At 42.3% G+C, this 19,951-nt stretch overlaps 1 protein-coding gene across 1 annotated transcript in view; it reads right to left on the bottom strand.

Annotated features, from left to right (window-relative positions):
* Window positions 1-19,951, bottom strand: part of OXSR1 (oxidative stress responsive 1) — a gene marked incomplete at its 5' end in the record, with an annotated part of 69,373 nt that overhangs the window by 13,076 nt on the left and 36,346 nt on the right. The window contains 6 exons of the mRNA XM_017746774.1: window positions 610-732; window positions 970-1,035; window positions 3,634-3,682; window positions 5,532-5,665; window positions 8,339-8,440; window positions 11,871-11,980. Coding sequence (XP_017602263.1) covers window positions 610-732; window positions 970-1,035; window positions 3,634-3,682; window positions 5,532-5,665; window positions 8,339-8,440; window positions 11,871-11,980 — 584 coding nt within the window. The remainder of the gene's footprint in view (window positions 1-609; window positions 733-969; window positions 1,036-3,633; window positions 3,683-5,531; window positions 5,666-8,338; window positions 8,441-11,870; window positions 11,981-19,951) is intronic.

The following is a 19,951-nucleotide window of genomic DNA, read 5'->3' as shown; positions in this document are numbered from 1 at the left end:
ATCATTATGCACTACTCCTCTTGAGTTCTTGGGGGCTTTGTGTATGTGCTGGGAGAGGGGAAAGTGGTGTTTTCTTGAGGATTTTCAAGCACTACACCAATCACTCCTGTGACTTCAGGGATGCTGTGAGGTTTTCTACCAGGATTGACTGATTTCAGTGTAACTGGGGGGGGCAGAACCAGACCCTGCATGTTTCAGCAATCACCCATAAGAACAGGCCCTATTGATTTCAGCTCCATCCTGGAGAGGGCGGTAGGATAAAACCTCTCCTGACACTTCGAGAAGAAAGCGTCTCAAGCAGTCAGCATCCTTAAAGGGAATCCTAGCTGCAGTAAATTAGTATGCTGAGCTGGGAGCAGGCTGTCTGAATTAACATTTCCAATTATGCTGAACAGCCCTGAATGAGACCAGCTGTGCCCCACCACAACGACACAAAAGATCAATACAATTTCTTCAACCTTCAATCTGCTTTCTTTCCTTCAGCTCCAAACTTGAGGGAAGGGAATATAACATGCTGTTTATCATGCTTAAGGCCACATGCTCCCCAAATATATTTAGATGTACCACAACTGGAAAACAAAACAGGGACAGTGGAGTTGGAGGACCCACCCTGAGCTGTGAAATTGCTGCTCTGCCTTCCTCACTTTCTTCATCGAGCTCATCATCACTCCATTCCCAGCCACCATCTTCAGTCTTATGAAGACGCCCACTGGAGCCTGGGACTCTCCGGACCTGCTCAGCACAAGGACACAGAACTTACACCTCAAGCAGTTTCTAGAGTTGACTTTTTAGAAGAAATAGCACCAGAATGTCTTCAGGTTCCATCACCTACCACAGTGTCTGATTATTTTATTGAAATAAATAGCTCTATCTAGAAAAAGCTGTACTGCACTACTTATTAAAAATGTGAGTACAAGCACAAAAAATTAGTACAACTGTAACAGCAAGAGCCCAGGAGGTTTTCAATACCTTTTTGGATCTTTCAGTGATTGTTGGTGCTCTCTGCAACATCTTCTCTTGTAAAAACTCTTTATTCTGCAAAGGAAAAAATACCAAACAAACATTTGCATTGCTGAAAATGCCCTTTGATGCCTTCAGTGTCTCTGATAAACTGTTAAGCTGTTTCTAGCAGAAAGTTGTTTACATGTTTCATCCCTATTCCCCCAAAGATATTAACCACTCCCCTACTCTGGGCTGCAGTATATGATGTTTCATCCTAAATACCTTTTCAGTTAACAGTGCCACACTCCCTATGCAAAGTGACATGGAATTAACAACTGAGGAGTTGGATATTATGCTGATTTCCTTGGAAATATACATATTATACTGCAGGATCTGATACCCTGCTGAGGTATTTGGCATTCTTCCACTTGCAGATACTACACCACCTGGATCCAAGCCCTTTGCTTTATCTTACTCCTAAATTTATGCCTGTCCAACTGTCAAAGGCAAACCTCAGATGTCAGACAGGTTGGGATGCAGGAATCCCTCTGTGCTGGAGTAAACAGAAATTGGGGCAGCAAGATTTGAAGTGGCTGAAAAAATGTACAGCATTTATGTTTAGAGAGGAAGCAAATGCAGTGATCACAACAGATTGAATATTGGGAAACTGCTGTGATGCTTTATTGTATTAAATTTCCCCTTCAGCAAGCTGCTCCAGACTGGCCAATATGGGCTCCTGAGAATATAATTTTCTGACTGCTGAATTGTGGGGCCAAACTTCTGGCAGCAGGGGAAGCAGGACAGTCCAGACAGGCACCCTGGCATTTGGCTGGGTATTCCATACCACACCAGTGCAACTGGAAAGCTCTGCTGTCCCTGCCCATGCAGAGCTCCCAGAACTCCCCCAGAATGGCTGCTTGCAGGCAGGATGGAGAGTCTCAAGACACACTCTGTCATTCCTGGTAAGTGGCTCCCAGCATTATCAAACCATATTTTTACATAACCTAGATGGTATTTAAATATCTGACTCAATATAGCTGTATAGAAGCTGCACTCTTCAGCCCTCAAGTTCCAGCTGTCAGTTTGGCAGTGGCTGATGTGTGACAGTAATTTAACCCCAAGTGTGAACTGGCACACATTTGCACTTCAGATGCCGGGTTAAGCATTGCCTCATTTACAATAATGTTAATTTTCTATCACCACCCATGCTAATATGTTACTCTCCAGCAGCTTAATGAAAGCACAAAGGAGATTTAACACACAATGAAGTATAACGTGAACTAGAACTCACATAACCAAACAGAGAAAGGTCAGCAATGTGTAAACCATCCTGTCACTTTGGACACCAAGTGTGCATCCAGCATACAGAGGCAGACTAATCAGCTGCCAAAAATCCGACTATGGACAGTGAAACCCCAGTTAATACTGTCAAGAGCCCAGACATCAGTTAAACTTGCCCTAAAGCAAACTGCTGCATTGCATCAACTGGATCACCCTGCAGACTTCCCTGGTTCACAGAATTATCAAACCACACAATACCCTGAGTCGAAGGGACCTACATGGATCATTGAGTCCAGCTCCAGGCCCTGCACAGGACACCCCAACAAACCCCCCTGAGAGTCTTGTCCAAATGCTCCTGGAGCTCTGGCAGCCTTGGGGACATGACCATTTCCTGGGGAGCCTGGGCAGTGCCCAGCCACCCTCTGGTGAAAGAACCTTTCCCTAATATCCAAACTAAACATCCCCTGACACAGCTATAGATCATTCCCTCGGGCCCTGTCACTGGTCACCACAGAGATCAGCACTTGCCCCTCTGCTTCTCCTCATGAGGAGGAAGTGCAACTCCCCCCAGTTGCACGTGTTAAGATTCCTGTCAGCTTTAATAGGGTATCCAGCTCCTGTACAGATACCTGATGTGGCCAATTCCACTTAAGCATCTTAATCTGGGAGCTGAAAACGGATTAACTGGTGATGCTGCTTTGCTAGCCCAAGTATGCAGTCTCTTTTTGACAGTTTAATCTGCATTCTGCTATAAATCCTGTGCATTTTGATCACGAAAAAAATAAGCAGAGAGAAAGTATTCTCTCATGCCCATGGAAATACAAATCCTCCCCTGTGTTACTGCTGTCTGTCTCCTGCAGTAAGACCGCGCATGCTGCATATGCACTAATCTCCAGGCAGTAATTACATAATGATTGCTGGCAGTTCACTCCAAGGCTAGAAATGGGAGTTTCCTACTGTTTTGTATCACAGGATCTTCACTTTTCATAAGGCAAAACAGGGTGAAATATCTTTAGGAAGGTCTTACACAGTGGGCCTCATTCAGCCCCTAGCACACAGACTGATTATAGACTTCACTAAAATACAAGTTACACTTGCTGCAGCAGAGACCTTTATGGTTGGACAGGCAGCCAGAATGGCACCATTACAAGGGAAGAACAAACCCAAAAGGCACTGAAAGATAGTTAAATGCTCAAGAATTCCTAGATAATTTCTGTTAACAACAGCATACACAGGAGGCACAGAAGGGGGATTTTATTCTATTCCTTCACAATGACCCATTCAACTCACTCAACTCTGCTGGCTCCAAGTGAAAGAGCCCACACTCCTGCCACTAAAGCTGTCACCCACACCTATCCTGCTTCTGAGAAGTCCTTTCCACAGCCTCTGTATAAATCAATGTTTTCTTACCTTTGCTTTTGTGAAAAATTTGTGTCTTAGGAGTTCTGCTGCTGTTGGTCTGTCAATAAAAACAGATGTAGAAAAGACAATTATAAATGCTCCCTTTCAACCCAATGGTCTTCCAGGCTGCTGCAGCTTGTTGACATCTCGTGAGGGCATCAGCTTCTCCTGTATAATTCCCCTAAAATCAATGTATTCCAAGTAAATTTTACACCAGCAATCTTTTAAATTACTCAGTGTATTCTGAACAAGGCCTATTCTGTTCAAAAGCAATGAGTAGCTGGGGACTGGTGGGGAGAATTTGCTCCTGTTTTGATGCTGAACTTGAGACTCTTAGATAACAACAGGATCACAGAAACAATTTGCTCAAAATTGAAATCACAGAATCATCACTGGAGTGCAGTACTCACCCTGTGCAAGTAACAGTTATTTCAGAGATACCTGATTAAATATGTGTAATTGGTTCCATTAAACATAGGTGGGATGATCAGTCTTGGTCTAATACAAAATGAACAAGTATAAACTATTTTCCCCTTCAAGTCAGACTTCAGAATAAATACTGGAAACTAAGAGATATCCCTTGGTCAGTTTAGGAGGAGTTTCCTAAAGACTCAAGCCTAAATGAGAAAGCTTACAGCATCTCCCACACTGCAAATGATGCTTAAATAGTAACAAAGTTTAATCAGTGTCCTGCAAAGGCCCCTCATCCACAGGGTTTATTTCATCATAGACTACTCCAACAAAAGGCATCCTCCTTATAGCAAGGGAACCCCTAAAATAATGAAAAAGCAATTGCACTGAATTCTCTTCCCATGCAATATGCCAGCCTCCTGCTCCCACAGTCAGGATGATGCCAGTGGTTGTCAGTAGTGCTTGAGGAGAGAGAAGGGGTGTGCCAGATTCAGGGTGATTACATATAATCTGATCAGCACACATCCTAGCCTGCAAGGACAGGATATGCTTTAGAAAGGTGAAAAAAATTCATGCTGGAAAAAAACCCAGCTATCAACTTTTATCAAGCACTCCACTGGATTCATTAAGCATTTCAAGTGTAATGCTTGTTAGAAGAGAGAGACTCATTGCACAGTGCGTGAGAAGCCTGTGTTCCTGGATCTGACACAAGAGGGAACTGAAGAATGTCTTCATTATTATTATTATTATTTTATGAAAGCATTTTTTCCCTTCCAGAATTAAGTTTGCTTACTGAGGAGAAAAAAAAAAACCAAACAAAAAACCCAACCTAAGAGGTATTAAAAAATGGCACAGCACACACACCATCCCCTTGGTAATATTTCCTGTGTCACTGAGTAGTCAAGATACTGTTCAAGGAAGGCTGAAAGTGTCATCAGGTCACTTAAGCAATCTGTATTGATGAAAACATGTTGGTAAAATTTGCCACTGTTTTTCCTGATTTCCCATCCAAACCAAATATTACATATAATTAAACAAGTCAAAATTACACTAAAAGCCTTCTCTGCACTGGCAGATTTTAAAAAGTTTATTTATGTAGTTTTTGCAAGTAAACACGTATTGCCCAACCTGTAATTTCTGATCTGTAAACACAAAGCAGTTCTGACTGGGAACAAAACATGAACTGAAGTCACCTGCTGGAGGTGGCCAAGGGAGAATGGCCCTACCCAGGCAGTGGACTGGGATGCACTCTCATTAACCCAAATAGAAGATGTGTGCCCTGGCCAGGCACAGTGCCAGACATTTATCCATAAAAATAAGGACAGCCAAGAGAATTTGTTGCCACACAGCAAGATTGCTGTGCTCTTTGTGACTGAAAGGTTGGAGGGGCAGAGAGTATACCAGCTTCAAAAAATAGGGAACACAATCACGTTTGTGAGTTTGGGGGTGGGTTTTGTTTGCTTGTTTTAATTTATTTTGGTGTGATCCATTCTTACCTTTTTTCAGGGTCTTTTTGTAGGCATGATGAAATCATCTTCCTAAATGATTTCCCATATTTCTTCAGCATCTCCTTATCTTGCACACCAGTTTCCAAACATGGAGGATCGTTTTGTAGCGTCAGCATTAAAACCTGAAAGAATTATTTCTATTGACAAAGAGATTTTCTTTGGCCTTTGTTAGAGACAGACCTTGGGAAAAATGTATTTTAGACAAGCACTTTCATGAAGCATCTGAGTCAACAAGGATATGTTGACAACAAACACCCACAATTTAAGTTACTGCTTTCCATCCCATCTCCTGGCCCCCCTGCAGTCTGTGGGCCAAACACAGGGTTGGAATGTGTTTTCAGGTCTGTTCTGTGCAATTAAAAGTACAAGCAGAGCAGAACTTCTACGAGCTTCCTCATTCAAGATGAGCCATTGTGCAAGGCTTTTGATTCAATATACCTCCCTGAGGTATTTCTCAGCTAGAAATCAAATTAAAGACAGAAGGGCAACATAAAAAAACACAAGAGTTCACTTTCATGTACCAATGTGACAGCAGGTGAAGACATTCCTCACATAAGCACCCATCAAGCCGAACTGATTTCCCTCACATCACTTAAATATTCTGAAGGAAAGGAAGAAAATTACTCATTTCCATTTCCACTTGTCACCTACATACAGATGAATATCTATTTTTAGAAAAGGAAACAGCACATAGCACATTTAAATAGCTTTCAACAGCTATATTGCTTAGGGCAGCAAAAGCCCATCAATCTAGCTGAAATTATACAGCCCATGACAGAATTCCCTGCTTTCTTCCCCACTCCTTGAAGGGTCACTTAATGCATGAGTAATTTTGCTGCATAACAAAATTAATCTGCAGTGCAATACAATTACGTTCAATAAATAAAATAGAGAAGTCTTCTTGCCGGCTGCATGACTGGAACCCAAATCTCACAGAACTGGGGACTCAATTCTATCTAGCATATGACAGCACTAAGTAGGTGCTGTTGATAGTAAATAGGTCATGTTGGTATTCAAAGCTTCATCCCATGCATTCAAACCACAATAAACAGAAGTACAACTTGCAGAAGCTGCTGCAAAATGCTACCAATAATCACAGCCCAGAAGAAAATATCAATGAAACCAGCAGCACCTAAATCAGCAACACATTCCGCATAACTGCTCTTTGCTCTTCCACAGCCACTGATATTGAAGGAAATTTAATGGCTTTTCTGAACTCTCAGCCTCTCAACAGTCCCTGCACGTAGATGACAAGTCTTAAAAGTAATTCTGTTCTACAAGAGTTAAACCTGTGCAAGTCCTGGCATTTAAAGGGATACATGGATGTGCCTGTTCTGAGTTAGGAGTTGCTGGATTTCCAAATGCCATTGTAATTGTGGTGTGGGAGGGGACACACCCAGGTCCTGAAGTGACTCCCAACTCCCACAGCACTCCAGCAGTTAAGACTCAGAAAACAGAAGTTTACCCACAGTGTCATTGAGTGGTTTGGGTTGGAAGGGACCTTAAAGATCACTTAATTCCAATCCCCCTGCCATGGGCAGGAATAGCCACTAGCCCAGGTTGCTCAGAGCCCCATCCAACCTGGCCTTGAACACCTCCAGGGATGGGGCACCCACAGCTTCTCCAGGTAACCTGTGCCAGGGCCTCACCATCCTCACAGTAAAGCATTCCTTATTCCCATCTAATCTAAATCTCTCCTCTTTTAGTTTACAGCCATTGCCCTTTGTCCTATCACTATCTGTCTGTGTAAAACATCACTCTCCCAATGCAAAAAACTGAGGGACTTGACACCCACAGGCCTCATATCCCAGATCACTGCTCTAAGCATTAGCTTTGGGGCTAGAACAGGCTTCTCCACCCCCCTGTGTTTGATCCGAAGAACCACACACCCCAGGAGGAGAACCAAAGTGACCTTCAAGAGGGTGGGCCAAAGGGGCTTAAAGTTTTGTGATTGAGACAAGGCCGCATCAGATATTACAGAGGAGATAAGGAAAAAGATCTCAAAGCTCAGTAGAAGGACAGGATGCTTCAGACCTCAACTGATGGATGGGTGTCAGCTCTTAACTTTAAAATGTACCCTCCCCCTGAAAGAGCTGCATGTTAGAAGCAGCTCCTGGTTCAAGCATCAGGAAACAGGGAAAGTTAGCCAAACTCATAAGGCAATCTAAGGTTCAAGATACTTGAAAAAGAATTTTGAAGTGTCAAGGTTTAAACAAGAACATTTCTTTCACTTCATCCTTAATAAAATACTATTGTTGCCAAAACCACAGTTTCATACTGATGTGGTCCTTTGAACTGGATCAGTGATTGACAGGACTGTGTCAGTGTTAAACAAAATTAAACATTCTTTCGGATAACTGGTAACACAAGAGGTATCAAGAGAATTTCTGAAAGGTATCGAGAAGGATTATCAGTACAGGAGAAAGAATGACTCGCCATCCCAGTGTCACTGGATGCCCATAAGGCATTCTGGATCATTATTTATAACCCTAAAAACATCTGCTGACTTCAGAGGTTTAAAACAGCACTTTCCTTAAGAACGATGAGACTCAGGATCTAAATAAAAACTGCAGTTCAGATAATGCTGATGAAGTGGCGTATTTTTAAAAGGTGACTCAAGATACATCCAAGAACATCATGATCCACAAGTGCAGGTTGAAAGGACAAACTCTTCTATGCAACATGCTAAGTTGAGAGGACAAACTCTTCTGTGTAACATGCTAGTCAAATTCTTGGAAACATCCACAGAACACACTGATCCCTTATCTTGCACAACTATCTGGAAACCTGCTCACCTTCATCGGCGGGTATTTATGGTAAGGAGCTGCTCCCGTGGCCAGTTCAATAGCAGTGATCCCAAAGCTCCAGATGTCTGCCTTGAAATCATATCCTCTGACCTGAAAAACATTAGAGGATGTTATTATGTGCCTCTTACTGTCCTACGCTACCATCCCTTTCACACACCCTTCCCCTAGAATTTGGAAAGACCAGCACTATAGGGATGGAAAGAACACTTTCCCCCTCCTCTTCCCCCAGCTCCTTATACCTTCAAGGAGGTGTTTTAGAAGTCACAGTCTGATAAAAATCATGGTTGTGCACTGTACAACCAGGACTGCTCTGCCATAAAACTCTGCTGCAGAACATAAAGGGGCACTGGGCTAACCCAGGCTCTGACTTCTACACACAGACACAGAGAGTCATTACACAGTGTAATAAAACTCTCATAGTTAATAGATGGGCTGCTACCCCTTGGGACACCCGCCTCACTACACTTTTAGTCAACCACTTAATCAATCTGACTGCAAACATGCTCCATCCTGGAACTTCACGACACACCAGCCCAGGAAAAGCCCCTCATTCCTGCCTACAGACTAATGTTTCCCTCCACTAATTAACAGTAGCTTCTGCACTTGACATTAAACACAGGCTTGTTCAAGAAAATTTATAGCATTTACTTCCCCTCCTGCACAGGAAAAAATATTTCGTATGCCAAAGCGGTTACTTCCTCATTATCATTAGGTAATACTTTGGCACTTGCTTTCTCCGCTGCAGGGGAGAGACATTATGTACTAACTTCAAGAGCAGCTCCAAAAATCAAAGCGTTTTGGTTGCTTAGGATGGTTTGTGTTTCTTCTCGCTACACTATGGAAAAATGAAAATTGAATCAGAGCAGAGCTAACAGGGGTATTGTGCTCAGCTAACCTAGCCAGCTTTAGAGAGACAATTGTGATGAAGCCAAAAAGCATTTCCCTAACTACCTTAAAGATGATCTTGAATCTTGGCAAACTAACAAAAACCCCTCCTGCACTATTTGTCATGTAATACTAGAGCTGGACTGTAACTTGTTATAGAGACAGGAATTTATGTCTTGTACTGATTTCTTTCACCGTGTAAGCATAATTTTCATGAGCTCTAAAAGTCTGAACTGTTTCTTGAAGTGCCTCAGTTTATGGATGCCACGACTTTGAACAGATTTCAAGTCAGTTAAATGAACAAGCACAGATATCTAATACAATTTAAAAGAGCACAGGGCACAAAGAAATAGGCTGTAAGGGTGATTTTTAGTCCTCTCACACTAATTTTAGGTTTTGAGAATAACTTTTGGGCATTTCTTAGCTCCATCTTTTAGTTACTCTTGCAGCACACCAAGACACTGTACAACTCTCCATTCCCTGACAAGATTTTAACTGTTTAGTGTGTGGGATTTTTTAAAATTATTTCACATAATCCTGCTTGCAAGTGAAAGCTATAAAGCTCAAAACTGTCTGCAGCAGTTCATCTTGACATCTGTCCAATACATTAGTCACCCCCCTGCAGTTAGTTTATATCAACTACATTTACTTTTCTCATCAACTTCTTTCTTTCGCCATAAATCAAGTGACCATACATTAAAAGACAACGTTGAGTTATCAAATATTAACATTCTAAAGGAATTTAATGGTGCTGAAGTAAACCAGATGGAATTGGGTCGACAATATCTACATGTGAAAGGCCAACCTAGAGCAAGCCCTCTATCCCTTTTCCCGGCTGGATCCAGTGGCTCAGAGTGACACCTGCTGGAAGGCAGCAAGATGACCTAATGGACATTGAAGGATTTCACATCAACATCGTCAGCGTCCCGAATACTGCTTTAACGTGGTTACTTGCAACGGGTTAGATGTGCGCAGCCTTGGCGGAGGTACTGCACTCCCCAGAAAACTTACCTCCTTTGGAAACACGTTTGTGGGGAACCATCCCCCACTTTGTCACTGAAAACTTTATTTCCCCTTTTTAGCTCCCTCCTTAAGATATTTTTCCCTTTTGTCCTGAGCATTGCAGCTGCAAAGAGCCTGGAGCAGCACCATTAGGTCCTGGCCAGGCTGCTGTGCCCTGGCCACAACACACAGGACAGAAAAGCAAGGGACAGCTCTGATCTAGCTTTGGAAACACTACGTACTCTATTTTTATTTATTTTAAATCAGCATTAAATTAAAAAATCCAGAAGAATGTGACAGCAAAGCAGTTCAGAATCAAGTTTGCAAAGACAATCCTGACTTGGGAAGTGTGGCTTTATTCTGCACTGTTAGATCTGCACTCTGAGGAGGCTGCAGCAGTGCTGGAATGCACCAGCCCCTCGGTGCCACCATGGGGAGCCACTGAAAAGGGCAAACATGGAACAAGCTCTTCACCAATAATATATTTAAGCTACTCCAAAATTATCTCCATTCCTCAGGAAGTTTTAGATCCTGGAAAAAATGCATTAAAATGAACTTTAATGCGCTCATATTTAGCTGCACCTAATTTTAGATAAAGATATCCATGAGGGTCTTATTCAAGTTCCTTCCAAGCTTCAGAATATTTTACTGTGAGCAATAGCAAAGAGAAATACATCAAGGTGGATTTACTGCAATAAAACAATGTTTTCCTCAAATATTTCTGGTTTAAAAATTTGGAAAGAAAAATGGAAACCTATTTACAGCCAGTTATACAGCACACCTGTCAGAAACCCAGCCCCCCTGTCAAACTGACTTTAAGGGGATGATGGATAATTTTGGAATGCTCATGGCACTGAACATCAATGCCACTGACAGCTACTGCAAATGTCTTGGTAAGACTGTGGTGTGATTTTCTCTGTGGATCTTCCTCAGCAATGGGCAGCAGTTTTACATTAAACAAAGTTTCCAGGTGTCCTTCATCAGAAGTCACACAGACAAAGCTTCTGTAGTTTAGTCTAGAAGCAGTGGAGGACAAAAAAATGACATTTCTCCATGCAAGGAGAAGAAGTACGACATCTTTTAGTGAGCCAAAAGAGCAGAGGAAGAAGGGGAAAATGCAAGCATTCCTTAGCATTTAGAGCCTGGATACTCACAAGCCAAGTGAAGTTAAAAACCTGAATGAAGTCAAATGAATGCTATTTTACTGAATTAACTCCCCACTCTGACATGTCACAACTAACTACCCCGAATTCTTATGTTTGCAGATGCAGAAGAGCACCTCACTGAGCTGTGTATGTGCATATTTACCACGTGTGAAACTATTTATACTCTATCTCACATTTATGCAAAAGGGAGGGGCAGGTTAATCTTCTTTATGCAACAGCTGAGCTGTCCCATCCTCACCTTAGGCAGGAGCCTGAAGAGAAGCAATGGGGCACAAACCTACTGAACATTTAACATTCCCCAGTACTAGTCTGGCTGTAATAGGCAAGTCAAAGAAAATCCTGTGGTTTTAATAAAACCCTTCAGGATGTCAAATTATCATCTTAGTTTGAAATAAATATAGTCATTGCTGATAACAGGGAATTCCAGGTGCAGATCATCTCAGAGGACACTGGGAAAAACAATTCACCTGCTCCATAACTTCTGGTGCCATCCAGCAAGGTGTGCCCACAAAAGTTTTCCTGACTTTATTCCTGGTAATGTCACCACCAGTGGCCAGGAACGCGCTAACACCAAAGTCTGAAAAGAAAACAAAAGCAGAATTTATTAAGAACACACATCCTGAGCAAACTGAAGGGCTGTCCCTTCTTTCCCCTCATATTCCCAGCCACCTATTAAGTACCAGACCATGCAGTCACGCATGAGGGGTTTCCTAATAAAGGAGGAATGATCAACAGTTAGCTAAGAGTGCTGGTACATGAACTGCCATTCAGCAGTTCACCATTCAGTTCCTGGGGACAGCAGAGCTTTCAGCCCTGGCTGGCAGAGAGGAAAATTCCACTTTCCCTTACAGCCCACTGGTCACAGCAGAGGCTGCCCACACTCCCCCAGCAGCCCTGCTGCTGTACAAACCTGCCCTGCCAGCCAGAGCTTTATTTACATTTGCATGCACACATAACTGTACTGACCCTCAAGCAGCATCCTGTAATGTCCACAGCAATCAAGTTGGGTGCAGAGAAAGGCCCTTGAGAACATTTCACTGTCCTAACTGAGGTATCAGCCCCTTAGTCTGGATGCTTTATTACCAGAATATGCTTTATTTGATAATCCTCCATGACCCAAATGCTCAGTGCTTTAACAGGACCTCGGACTGGTTCCTGATGATACTGAACATGCCACAGTCCAGCACCAGCATCCCAGGGAAGCCTCACAGACAGTGATTCACACCCTGCACAGAATCACTCCACCTGAAACACCTTTCACACACCAGGATGCTCAAAGATGCCCTTTGCATTCACTGGTAATTGCATTTCTTGGAATAAATCACTCTTTTATGTGAAAACTATGCTGTAACCTCATGTTTTATGCAATTAAGAATGACATGGAAAACAGCATCTGTCACCAGCAGCAGCATACAGGGATAGCAATGGGATAAAGTATGTTTGTTCAGAGAAGAGCATTACAAAAGATCTGGCACCCAGGTCATTCAAGAGAGGATGGCACTTTGGAGGAAGAAAACAATCAAGTGACAGGGAAACTGTTAACACAGAACTGTGTAAGTATTTCTTCCCAATCTGCTCCAAACTACATTATTTATGCACTGCTGAATTACAGGCCAGCAACAGGCCTATAACTCAATTCCTCATAACTTTATCCACACATACTTTTTTTTTTTTTTAACACAGTACAAGCAATCAAAATCTCAAATGCCACTTTTGAGGCTGATGACAGGCTTGGGGGGCAAATCTCTGAAACTCCAGGGCTATTTAACATAAAATCAGAACATAATTGATCACAACTGCTTTGAAAATTCTTGAAACTCTGCTGACAGTTAACTGTAAATGTAAAAGCCTTTGCCTCTATGGCCAGAGGAGCCAGAGTTACTGCATGGCTTAAGGATGTTATATTGAAGAATTAACTGCAACATAAGATACCTCCTTACAATTTGCAAGTCATGGCATTATTATGAGGACTGTCCCAAGTTTCCCTCTGCATCACACCAGCAGTTCAATGAGTCACTTCTCATCAGTATTTCAATATTTGAGAAACACCTCTGAAGTTATCACTCAGAAGAAGATGCTGAAAGCTCACTTCAGTTAGAGACTTCCAGGACAGGAAGTTAGTGCTTACTCAAGTACTAGGCATGGGTAACTGCAAGGTGACATTAAAGAAAGTTGCATAGAAATCACAGGGTTAAAACCAGCACTAACAAAAGCCTATCATTAGGATTTAGCTCTTCCAGATGTGCTGTCCTGTTCTTTTCCTGTTCCCAAAGGCATCCTTGGCTCCCTGCTACCCTTGAAGTTTTAGCACACCTAGATGGATCACTGTCCCCATCAGCACTGCAATTTGTATTTTTCTGGAAACCCACATTTTGCAACAATGATTTTTGCTTTGAGATCTTCTATGTGACCCTTGCTTTTCTCAGAAACCGAACGAGCCTCCTAAAAGACTCAGAGTAAGTTGCCTTTTACTGCTCATTACAGGAAGTCTCGCAAGATCTATTGTTCTAAACACAAGAGCAATTGGAAGTTCTTTTAAATAAGATAATACTAATAGAAACTTGTCCAAGTGCCATCAGCATTTTATTGTGATGTGCTGTATTTGAACTTGCACATATTATCTTACCTCAAGTTTCCATGCAGTCATTTTGAGGGGAAAGGAAATGCCATTCAAAGCAAAAGCATTCCAGCAGTAAAAACACAAGTCCTTTACACAGTATTCACCACATCTCACATCAAACATGGGTTTATAAATTCCAGATGGAAATCAGGCCCCTACATCTGCCATCTGAAGAAAGCTTAAATGGAATTAAAGTTTATTTTATTACATGGTTGATTTATTTAATGTTTTCCCAATTAATTTCCCTCATTTCCAGTGGGCTAAAACAGGCTCACACAGCCTGTGCTATTCTACTGTAAGGAATAACTTTGAGACCATCTTCTCAAATGTCATCTTACTAACTTTATCCAAGCCCCAGCTATTCAGATAAGAATGCGCCTGCTCTCAGGAAATATCTGCAAAGCAATAAAACACAACCCCAACCACAAGTTCAGGTTCAATTCCTACTTCAGAGCACTTGGTACCATCTGCGTCTCAGTCTCTCTGCCCCCAGAAAGGTTAAAACAGAACTAGGTTATTGCAAATGAATTTAACTCTAGAAAATGGGAAAATCCGTGAAATTCAGGATAGCTCTGAAGTGTTTACACATTCATACTCTTCCTTGGCAGCTCGGAGTTTACATTGGCTCACTACAGTGATAACTGGAAAGGACTGAATCACCAGAGACAGGGAGGAATTGGAAACGGTTGGACCTGGCTTGCAATACCAGTAACCACCACTGCTGGGGATCCACCAACTGTCAGATATCCTAAAGGAGCCCAAAAATTGCAGACCTCCAGCAATCTGATAGCAAATAAGCCTCCAGGGTGTCTGGATCTTTTTTTTTTTTCTGAAGCAATGTAGAAAAGATTCATCTGTTGGAGCTGTTCCAGTCATTTAAACCAAAGACTACTAAAAAAACCCCCACAAAGATGTGTATCTCCAGACTCTCCTATCACAGCAAAACCAATCCAGGATGGGAATGTCAATTTTGCTGATGCAGGCTCTGCACAAAACATGGCCAATTTTGTCTCTTCCAGCAGAAACATGTGTTGCAAACTACATACCCTACAGGATGCTCTACAGTGGCAATGAAGTTGCAGAGTAGTGTTTGAAAAAGCATGGTATGAGGCAACAATTCCTGATAATAAGGTAACCAAACTGTCAAACTTAAAAACTACTCTGGCCACTCGGGAAACATAGAAGATGGAAAGAAACACCCAGTACAAACAACTCACCAACACAAGAATGCTGTGGCAGGACCACATCACAACAGGTGCCAATGCAGGTGTGTCTCTCAGGAACATACATTTCTACCGTATTCTAGATTGTTCTATCCAAATCTAGAAGTCAGCTGTTAAAAATCAGCTCTCCTTGGCCATCTCATATTGTAACATTACCTTAATTCTAAAAAGCCCAAGTACCTGCTACTGCATGTAGCTACCTACAGGTACATAGAAGGGAAAGAAAGGAAGAATACGGACTAAGGGCCAGGACCAAAGCCTGCTGATATCAGAAGGGCTCCTACAGAGTTTGACGGGCTTGGATCAGACCCTAAAGCAGTTTTCAACCAACAGGGGCAGAAAAACATAATAATTCAATCTTGACTTCAAAATCACTCAGAGCTGTCTTTAAACAAAAAGTATTTCAGAAGACAGCACTAAGTGGTTTTTTCACCGGTCACCTTCCTTCTTGTTCAGTTGTTCACCATCAGAAAATACCTGCAGTTGTACTTAGTGCTTTCCTGCAAATCTTAAAGCTTTTAGAGCACTGAAGATGAATAAAACTGGCAGCAAGAAGAGGAAGGCAGTGATAAATAGCAATTTTGTGCTGAGAACACAGCAGGTGGTAGGACACCAGATAAAAAGAAGATTAGTGGAGAACAAGAATCAAAGGCTTCTTTCCTTTTAAAGTCTAGATGGATACACAGTGGTATTGGATCTGTAAATGCACACTTGTCCTCCTACTTCGCAAAATAACTTAAGGATGACAAAGCCCAGGCTGGGTGACGCCACCCATCGCCTTCTGAGACATTCACAAGTGGTTTCAACAATCAAATAGTGCAACATCTCTTCAGGAAACACAGATAGTACAAGTGACACAAAGAAAAAGTTATTTCACAACATGCTTCTGCAGATCCTAAAAGTCTCCACCAATCACAGAGAAAAATACTTTCGGCCCTTTTTTTGAAAGGGAGAAGAGGCTCTGAGGTGTTCATGATACAACCCAGACTCCTCGAGTGAGCCCTGCAATCAACACTTCCCTCCCAAGTTAGATTTGTGCCTTGCCCCTTGTTCAGGCAATTTAATCTCCCAAAGTTAAGAGTTTCCTAAGGGAAAGTGGGGAATGACACTGCCTGCATCATAGCTCGATGTTTATGTAGAGCGCTATTTTAGTACAATGAATTAAGAGCAGTCAGGAACACAGCGAACCGGTGACAAGCTGGCATGGATTTGTGGAAAGTTACACAAATTCAGTTACACAAGTTTTGCCTGGCCTTAACTATCCCCGTTTTATAAATAGATAAAGAGAGAGGGGTTAGGCACTTTGCCCAGGATCAATTAGCAAGTCCTGAACGACTTAGTGAAATCTCAATCTACTTCAACTGCTTGGCAACATGGCCTGCCCAGGCCATGGCTGACCCTCCAGGCACCTCTCGGGAGTGCGCATTAAGAATTCTCTGGTTTTAAATCCTGAAGCCATTGTGTGACTGTCTCCACAACCAAAAAATCCACACACGGAGGGATGCATGCCTCAGCCTTCGGCAGACACTTCTATTGTCACATTCAATCCCACAGGGGTGGGTGACAGCATTATTTAATATCTCCGTGGATAAAATCAGGGGGAAAAAAAGATTTCATCTGCATTCAGTCTCAGTAGGATGCTCACATCACGCCATGGCTGGAGCATGCCTCATACTGAGCAAGTCTCATACACCCTGGGAGAGATTCCCCTCAACCTCTCCCATCCTTTCCCAGTCTATCAAGACATTCACTTCATTTCACACTAATTTGTAGGTCCTGCATTATTAAATAAACTGACAAATGCAAAGCCTTGCTTACTGTGAGAAGCCATCTCCTGGTTTATGCAGCAATATTGGTGCCAATACAGTTTTATGTTGACAGAGTGTTTTTATCCGTGCACTTTTAGACTCCAGGGAGCTGATAAATGCCACGGCTAAGAGGTTTTATGCTCTGATTAAAAGAAATGAAGTAATTGCCATGGAGAGGCTGGAACACAAAAGAACATGGCTATCTCCATTTACATTGCAACCACTGTCAGCACAGGCCAGAACAACGGTATCTGTTTTATCTGGAAAAGAGTCCTGCTCTCTCCAGAAGACAGATTAATGCAGTGTGCAGGAAAACACTTCAAACTGAGAAAGCGACACTCTGAATTGTAACAGGCTCCAAAAACTTGGTGCCAAGCCACAAGCTCAAGCCAGTGCCCTTGGGGAAAAAAAGAGGAATGTTAAGATAGAAGCAAACTGCCTCACTTTAGGTCTCGCTGCTCAGCTGGATCTGTTAAAGGCAATTTTCTCCTTGGTTCAGTGGATGCACTTTTTGAAAGCCAAAGGAGCGACAAGAGTTAAAAATAGAGTCATGAGTAAAAATAAGACTTGGGGAGGAGTTCCAAGCTGGGAATTTGTGCAGGCCATTAGAGGAATTTTTAGAATTCCCACTTCCAGCAGATGCCCCCAAGCTCACAGATTTCTCCTCCATCTCTTTACCTGCAGCCGCCTCAGCTCACAGTGCTCCCACAGTGGCTTTCCCCATATGCACAACCACAAATTCAGGGTTACAAACAGAACCTGAGAAAAGTCTGACACACCTTCATCAAGCTGCTTCTTCTGTTTAGCCTTAACAGAAATCGCACAGCCAAAAATTCACAAAAGAGGCTTTAATTTTCACTGGCTGCTCAGCTGGATCTGTTAAAGGCAATTTTCTCCTTGGTTCAGTGGATGCACTTTTTGAAAGCCAAAGGAGCGACAAGAGTTAAAAATAGAGTCATGAGTAAAAATAAGACTTGGGGAGGAGTTCCAAGCTGGGAATTTGTGCAGGCCATTAGAGGAATTTTTAGAATTCCCACTTCCAGCAGATGCCCCCAAGCTCACAGATTTCTCCTCCATCTCTTTACCTGCAGCCGCCTCAGCTCACAGTGCTCCCACAGTGGCTTTCCCCATATGCACAACCACAAATTCAGGGTTACAAACAGAACCTGAGAAAAGTCTGACACACCTTCATCAAGCTGCTTCTTCTGTTTAGCCTTAACAGAAATCGCACAGCCAAAAATTCACAAAAGAGGCTTTAATTTTCACTGGTTAGAATGGTGTAATACTGCAGCAAAATTACTGCCATGAATTCCATACAGTGAAAGTTTCCAGCAATTAAATTCACTGACACGCTGTGGAGGTACAGTCCTGCAGTGCCGTTTCCACCACTCAATCTCAAATGCACCTTTGCTTTTTTCCTCAAAGGATGTCCAGATTGAGATGTACATTCCTCATTTACATTTAAGAATTACATTTCATCTGGAACAAGAAACAGGAATTGTGTCAAGCACTAGGAAACACACAGGAACATAAGGTCACGAAAGTCAAAGATTGAATAAGACCTTCTTAACAACTGTTCACAGGCAGTTTAGATAGAGGAATGGCAGACAGGAAGGAGTCATTATAAAAGAATGGAAGTCTTTCTTCCCTGCTACATGATTTAAATTTTTCATGTATACCAAACCAGCTCCTTGCAGGGAGGTGCCCCATTCACTCCAACCCTCAGGTTACATTCCACAGCTGATCAATCTTTTGTTTTTTATCTCGTGGTGTAACTCTCCAGCGAAACTTAGGAGCGTTTGTTTCATGGGAACGCAGTGATGTCATCCAGCTCATAATTGAAGCACTCAACAATCAACAGAATTATTCATAATATGCATTAATATTATTGTCAAAGGCAAGTGCTTTGATCTCGCTGAAACAAATCTCTTTTTATTTGGCTTGTTTTGCTTCCAGCATTTTCTCCTCGAAAAATTCCCAAGAAATTTTGCTACTTCATCCTGGGTCAGGAGGCAATGAAGTTTAAGTGTCAGAAATTCCCACAGAAACAAAATCTCACGTTACGACCAGGTCAGGTTCTTCTCTATTATTCATTCATTTACTTCCATTTCTTCAAGTCATCAGCTGCCTCTACAGAAACGAAAGTGCTTCCTGCCACCGTGGTGAACGCTCTGACCTAGGTTTAGTGGCCCTGCTGTGGCTGATGAAAGGTGTAGGGTTGGGCCTTCTGCATGTTGGAAGAAAGAATTTGTAAAGAGAGAATTTTGCACATCTCACAACGCTGCTTTCGCAGGATTTGCAGAGAGATGGATTTCATCATTTAAATGTTGCACAGATAAACCACGAGTAGTTCAGTCTAGGGGAATGTGTACAATCACAGACAAAATAAATCCTCTGAAATTCATAGACCAGTCAACCTTAAATCTATTTATCAACTAAAAACTGCTCAGCAGAAAAAATACACCAACAGGTACCTAGTGCCAGTGAGCCTTAATACAAAAAAGCCAATCCCTGGCATCCTTGTGGGAGAGAAACACAAGCAGCTTTCTCTAGGCTGGCAGAAACACTTGGAGTTACAGCTATTTGCAGCCTCTCCCAGAACAGCATCAAAAGCTCCATGCAATTACAAATCCTAAGTGTTATCTTGGCCCCATTATGGAAAAAACTGTAGGATTTCACCGTATAAAGTTTGCTCCTTTGAGCGTTTTAGGAGCCGCTCCCTACCTTCCATCAGCTGCCACACAACTGAATTATTTACGCCTCATTTGAAACAGAACAGCAGGCATTAAGGGTACCAGGAAACTTAAAAAAGGAAACAGGGCAACTTCAGATTTTAAACAGAAACAGGTGTTATGTCCTGTAAAAGGGCTTATTGTCCTCTGCAGAGAGGAGAGCTA

Source organism: Corvus brachyrhynchos, unplaced genomic scaffold (assembly GCF_000691975.1).
Source record: "Corvus brachyrhynchos isolate BGI_N302 unplaced genomic scaffold, ASM69197v1 scaffold18, whole genome shotgun sequence".
In the NCBI taxonomy this organism is placed as follows: domain Eukaryota; kingdom Metazoa; phylum Chordata; class Aves; order Passeriformes; family Corvidae; genus Corvus; species Corvus brachyrhynchos.
The sequence above is the reverse complement of the archived record's forward strand: the minus strand, read 5'-3'. Positions and strand labels throughout refer to the sequence as shown.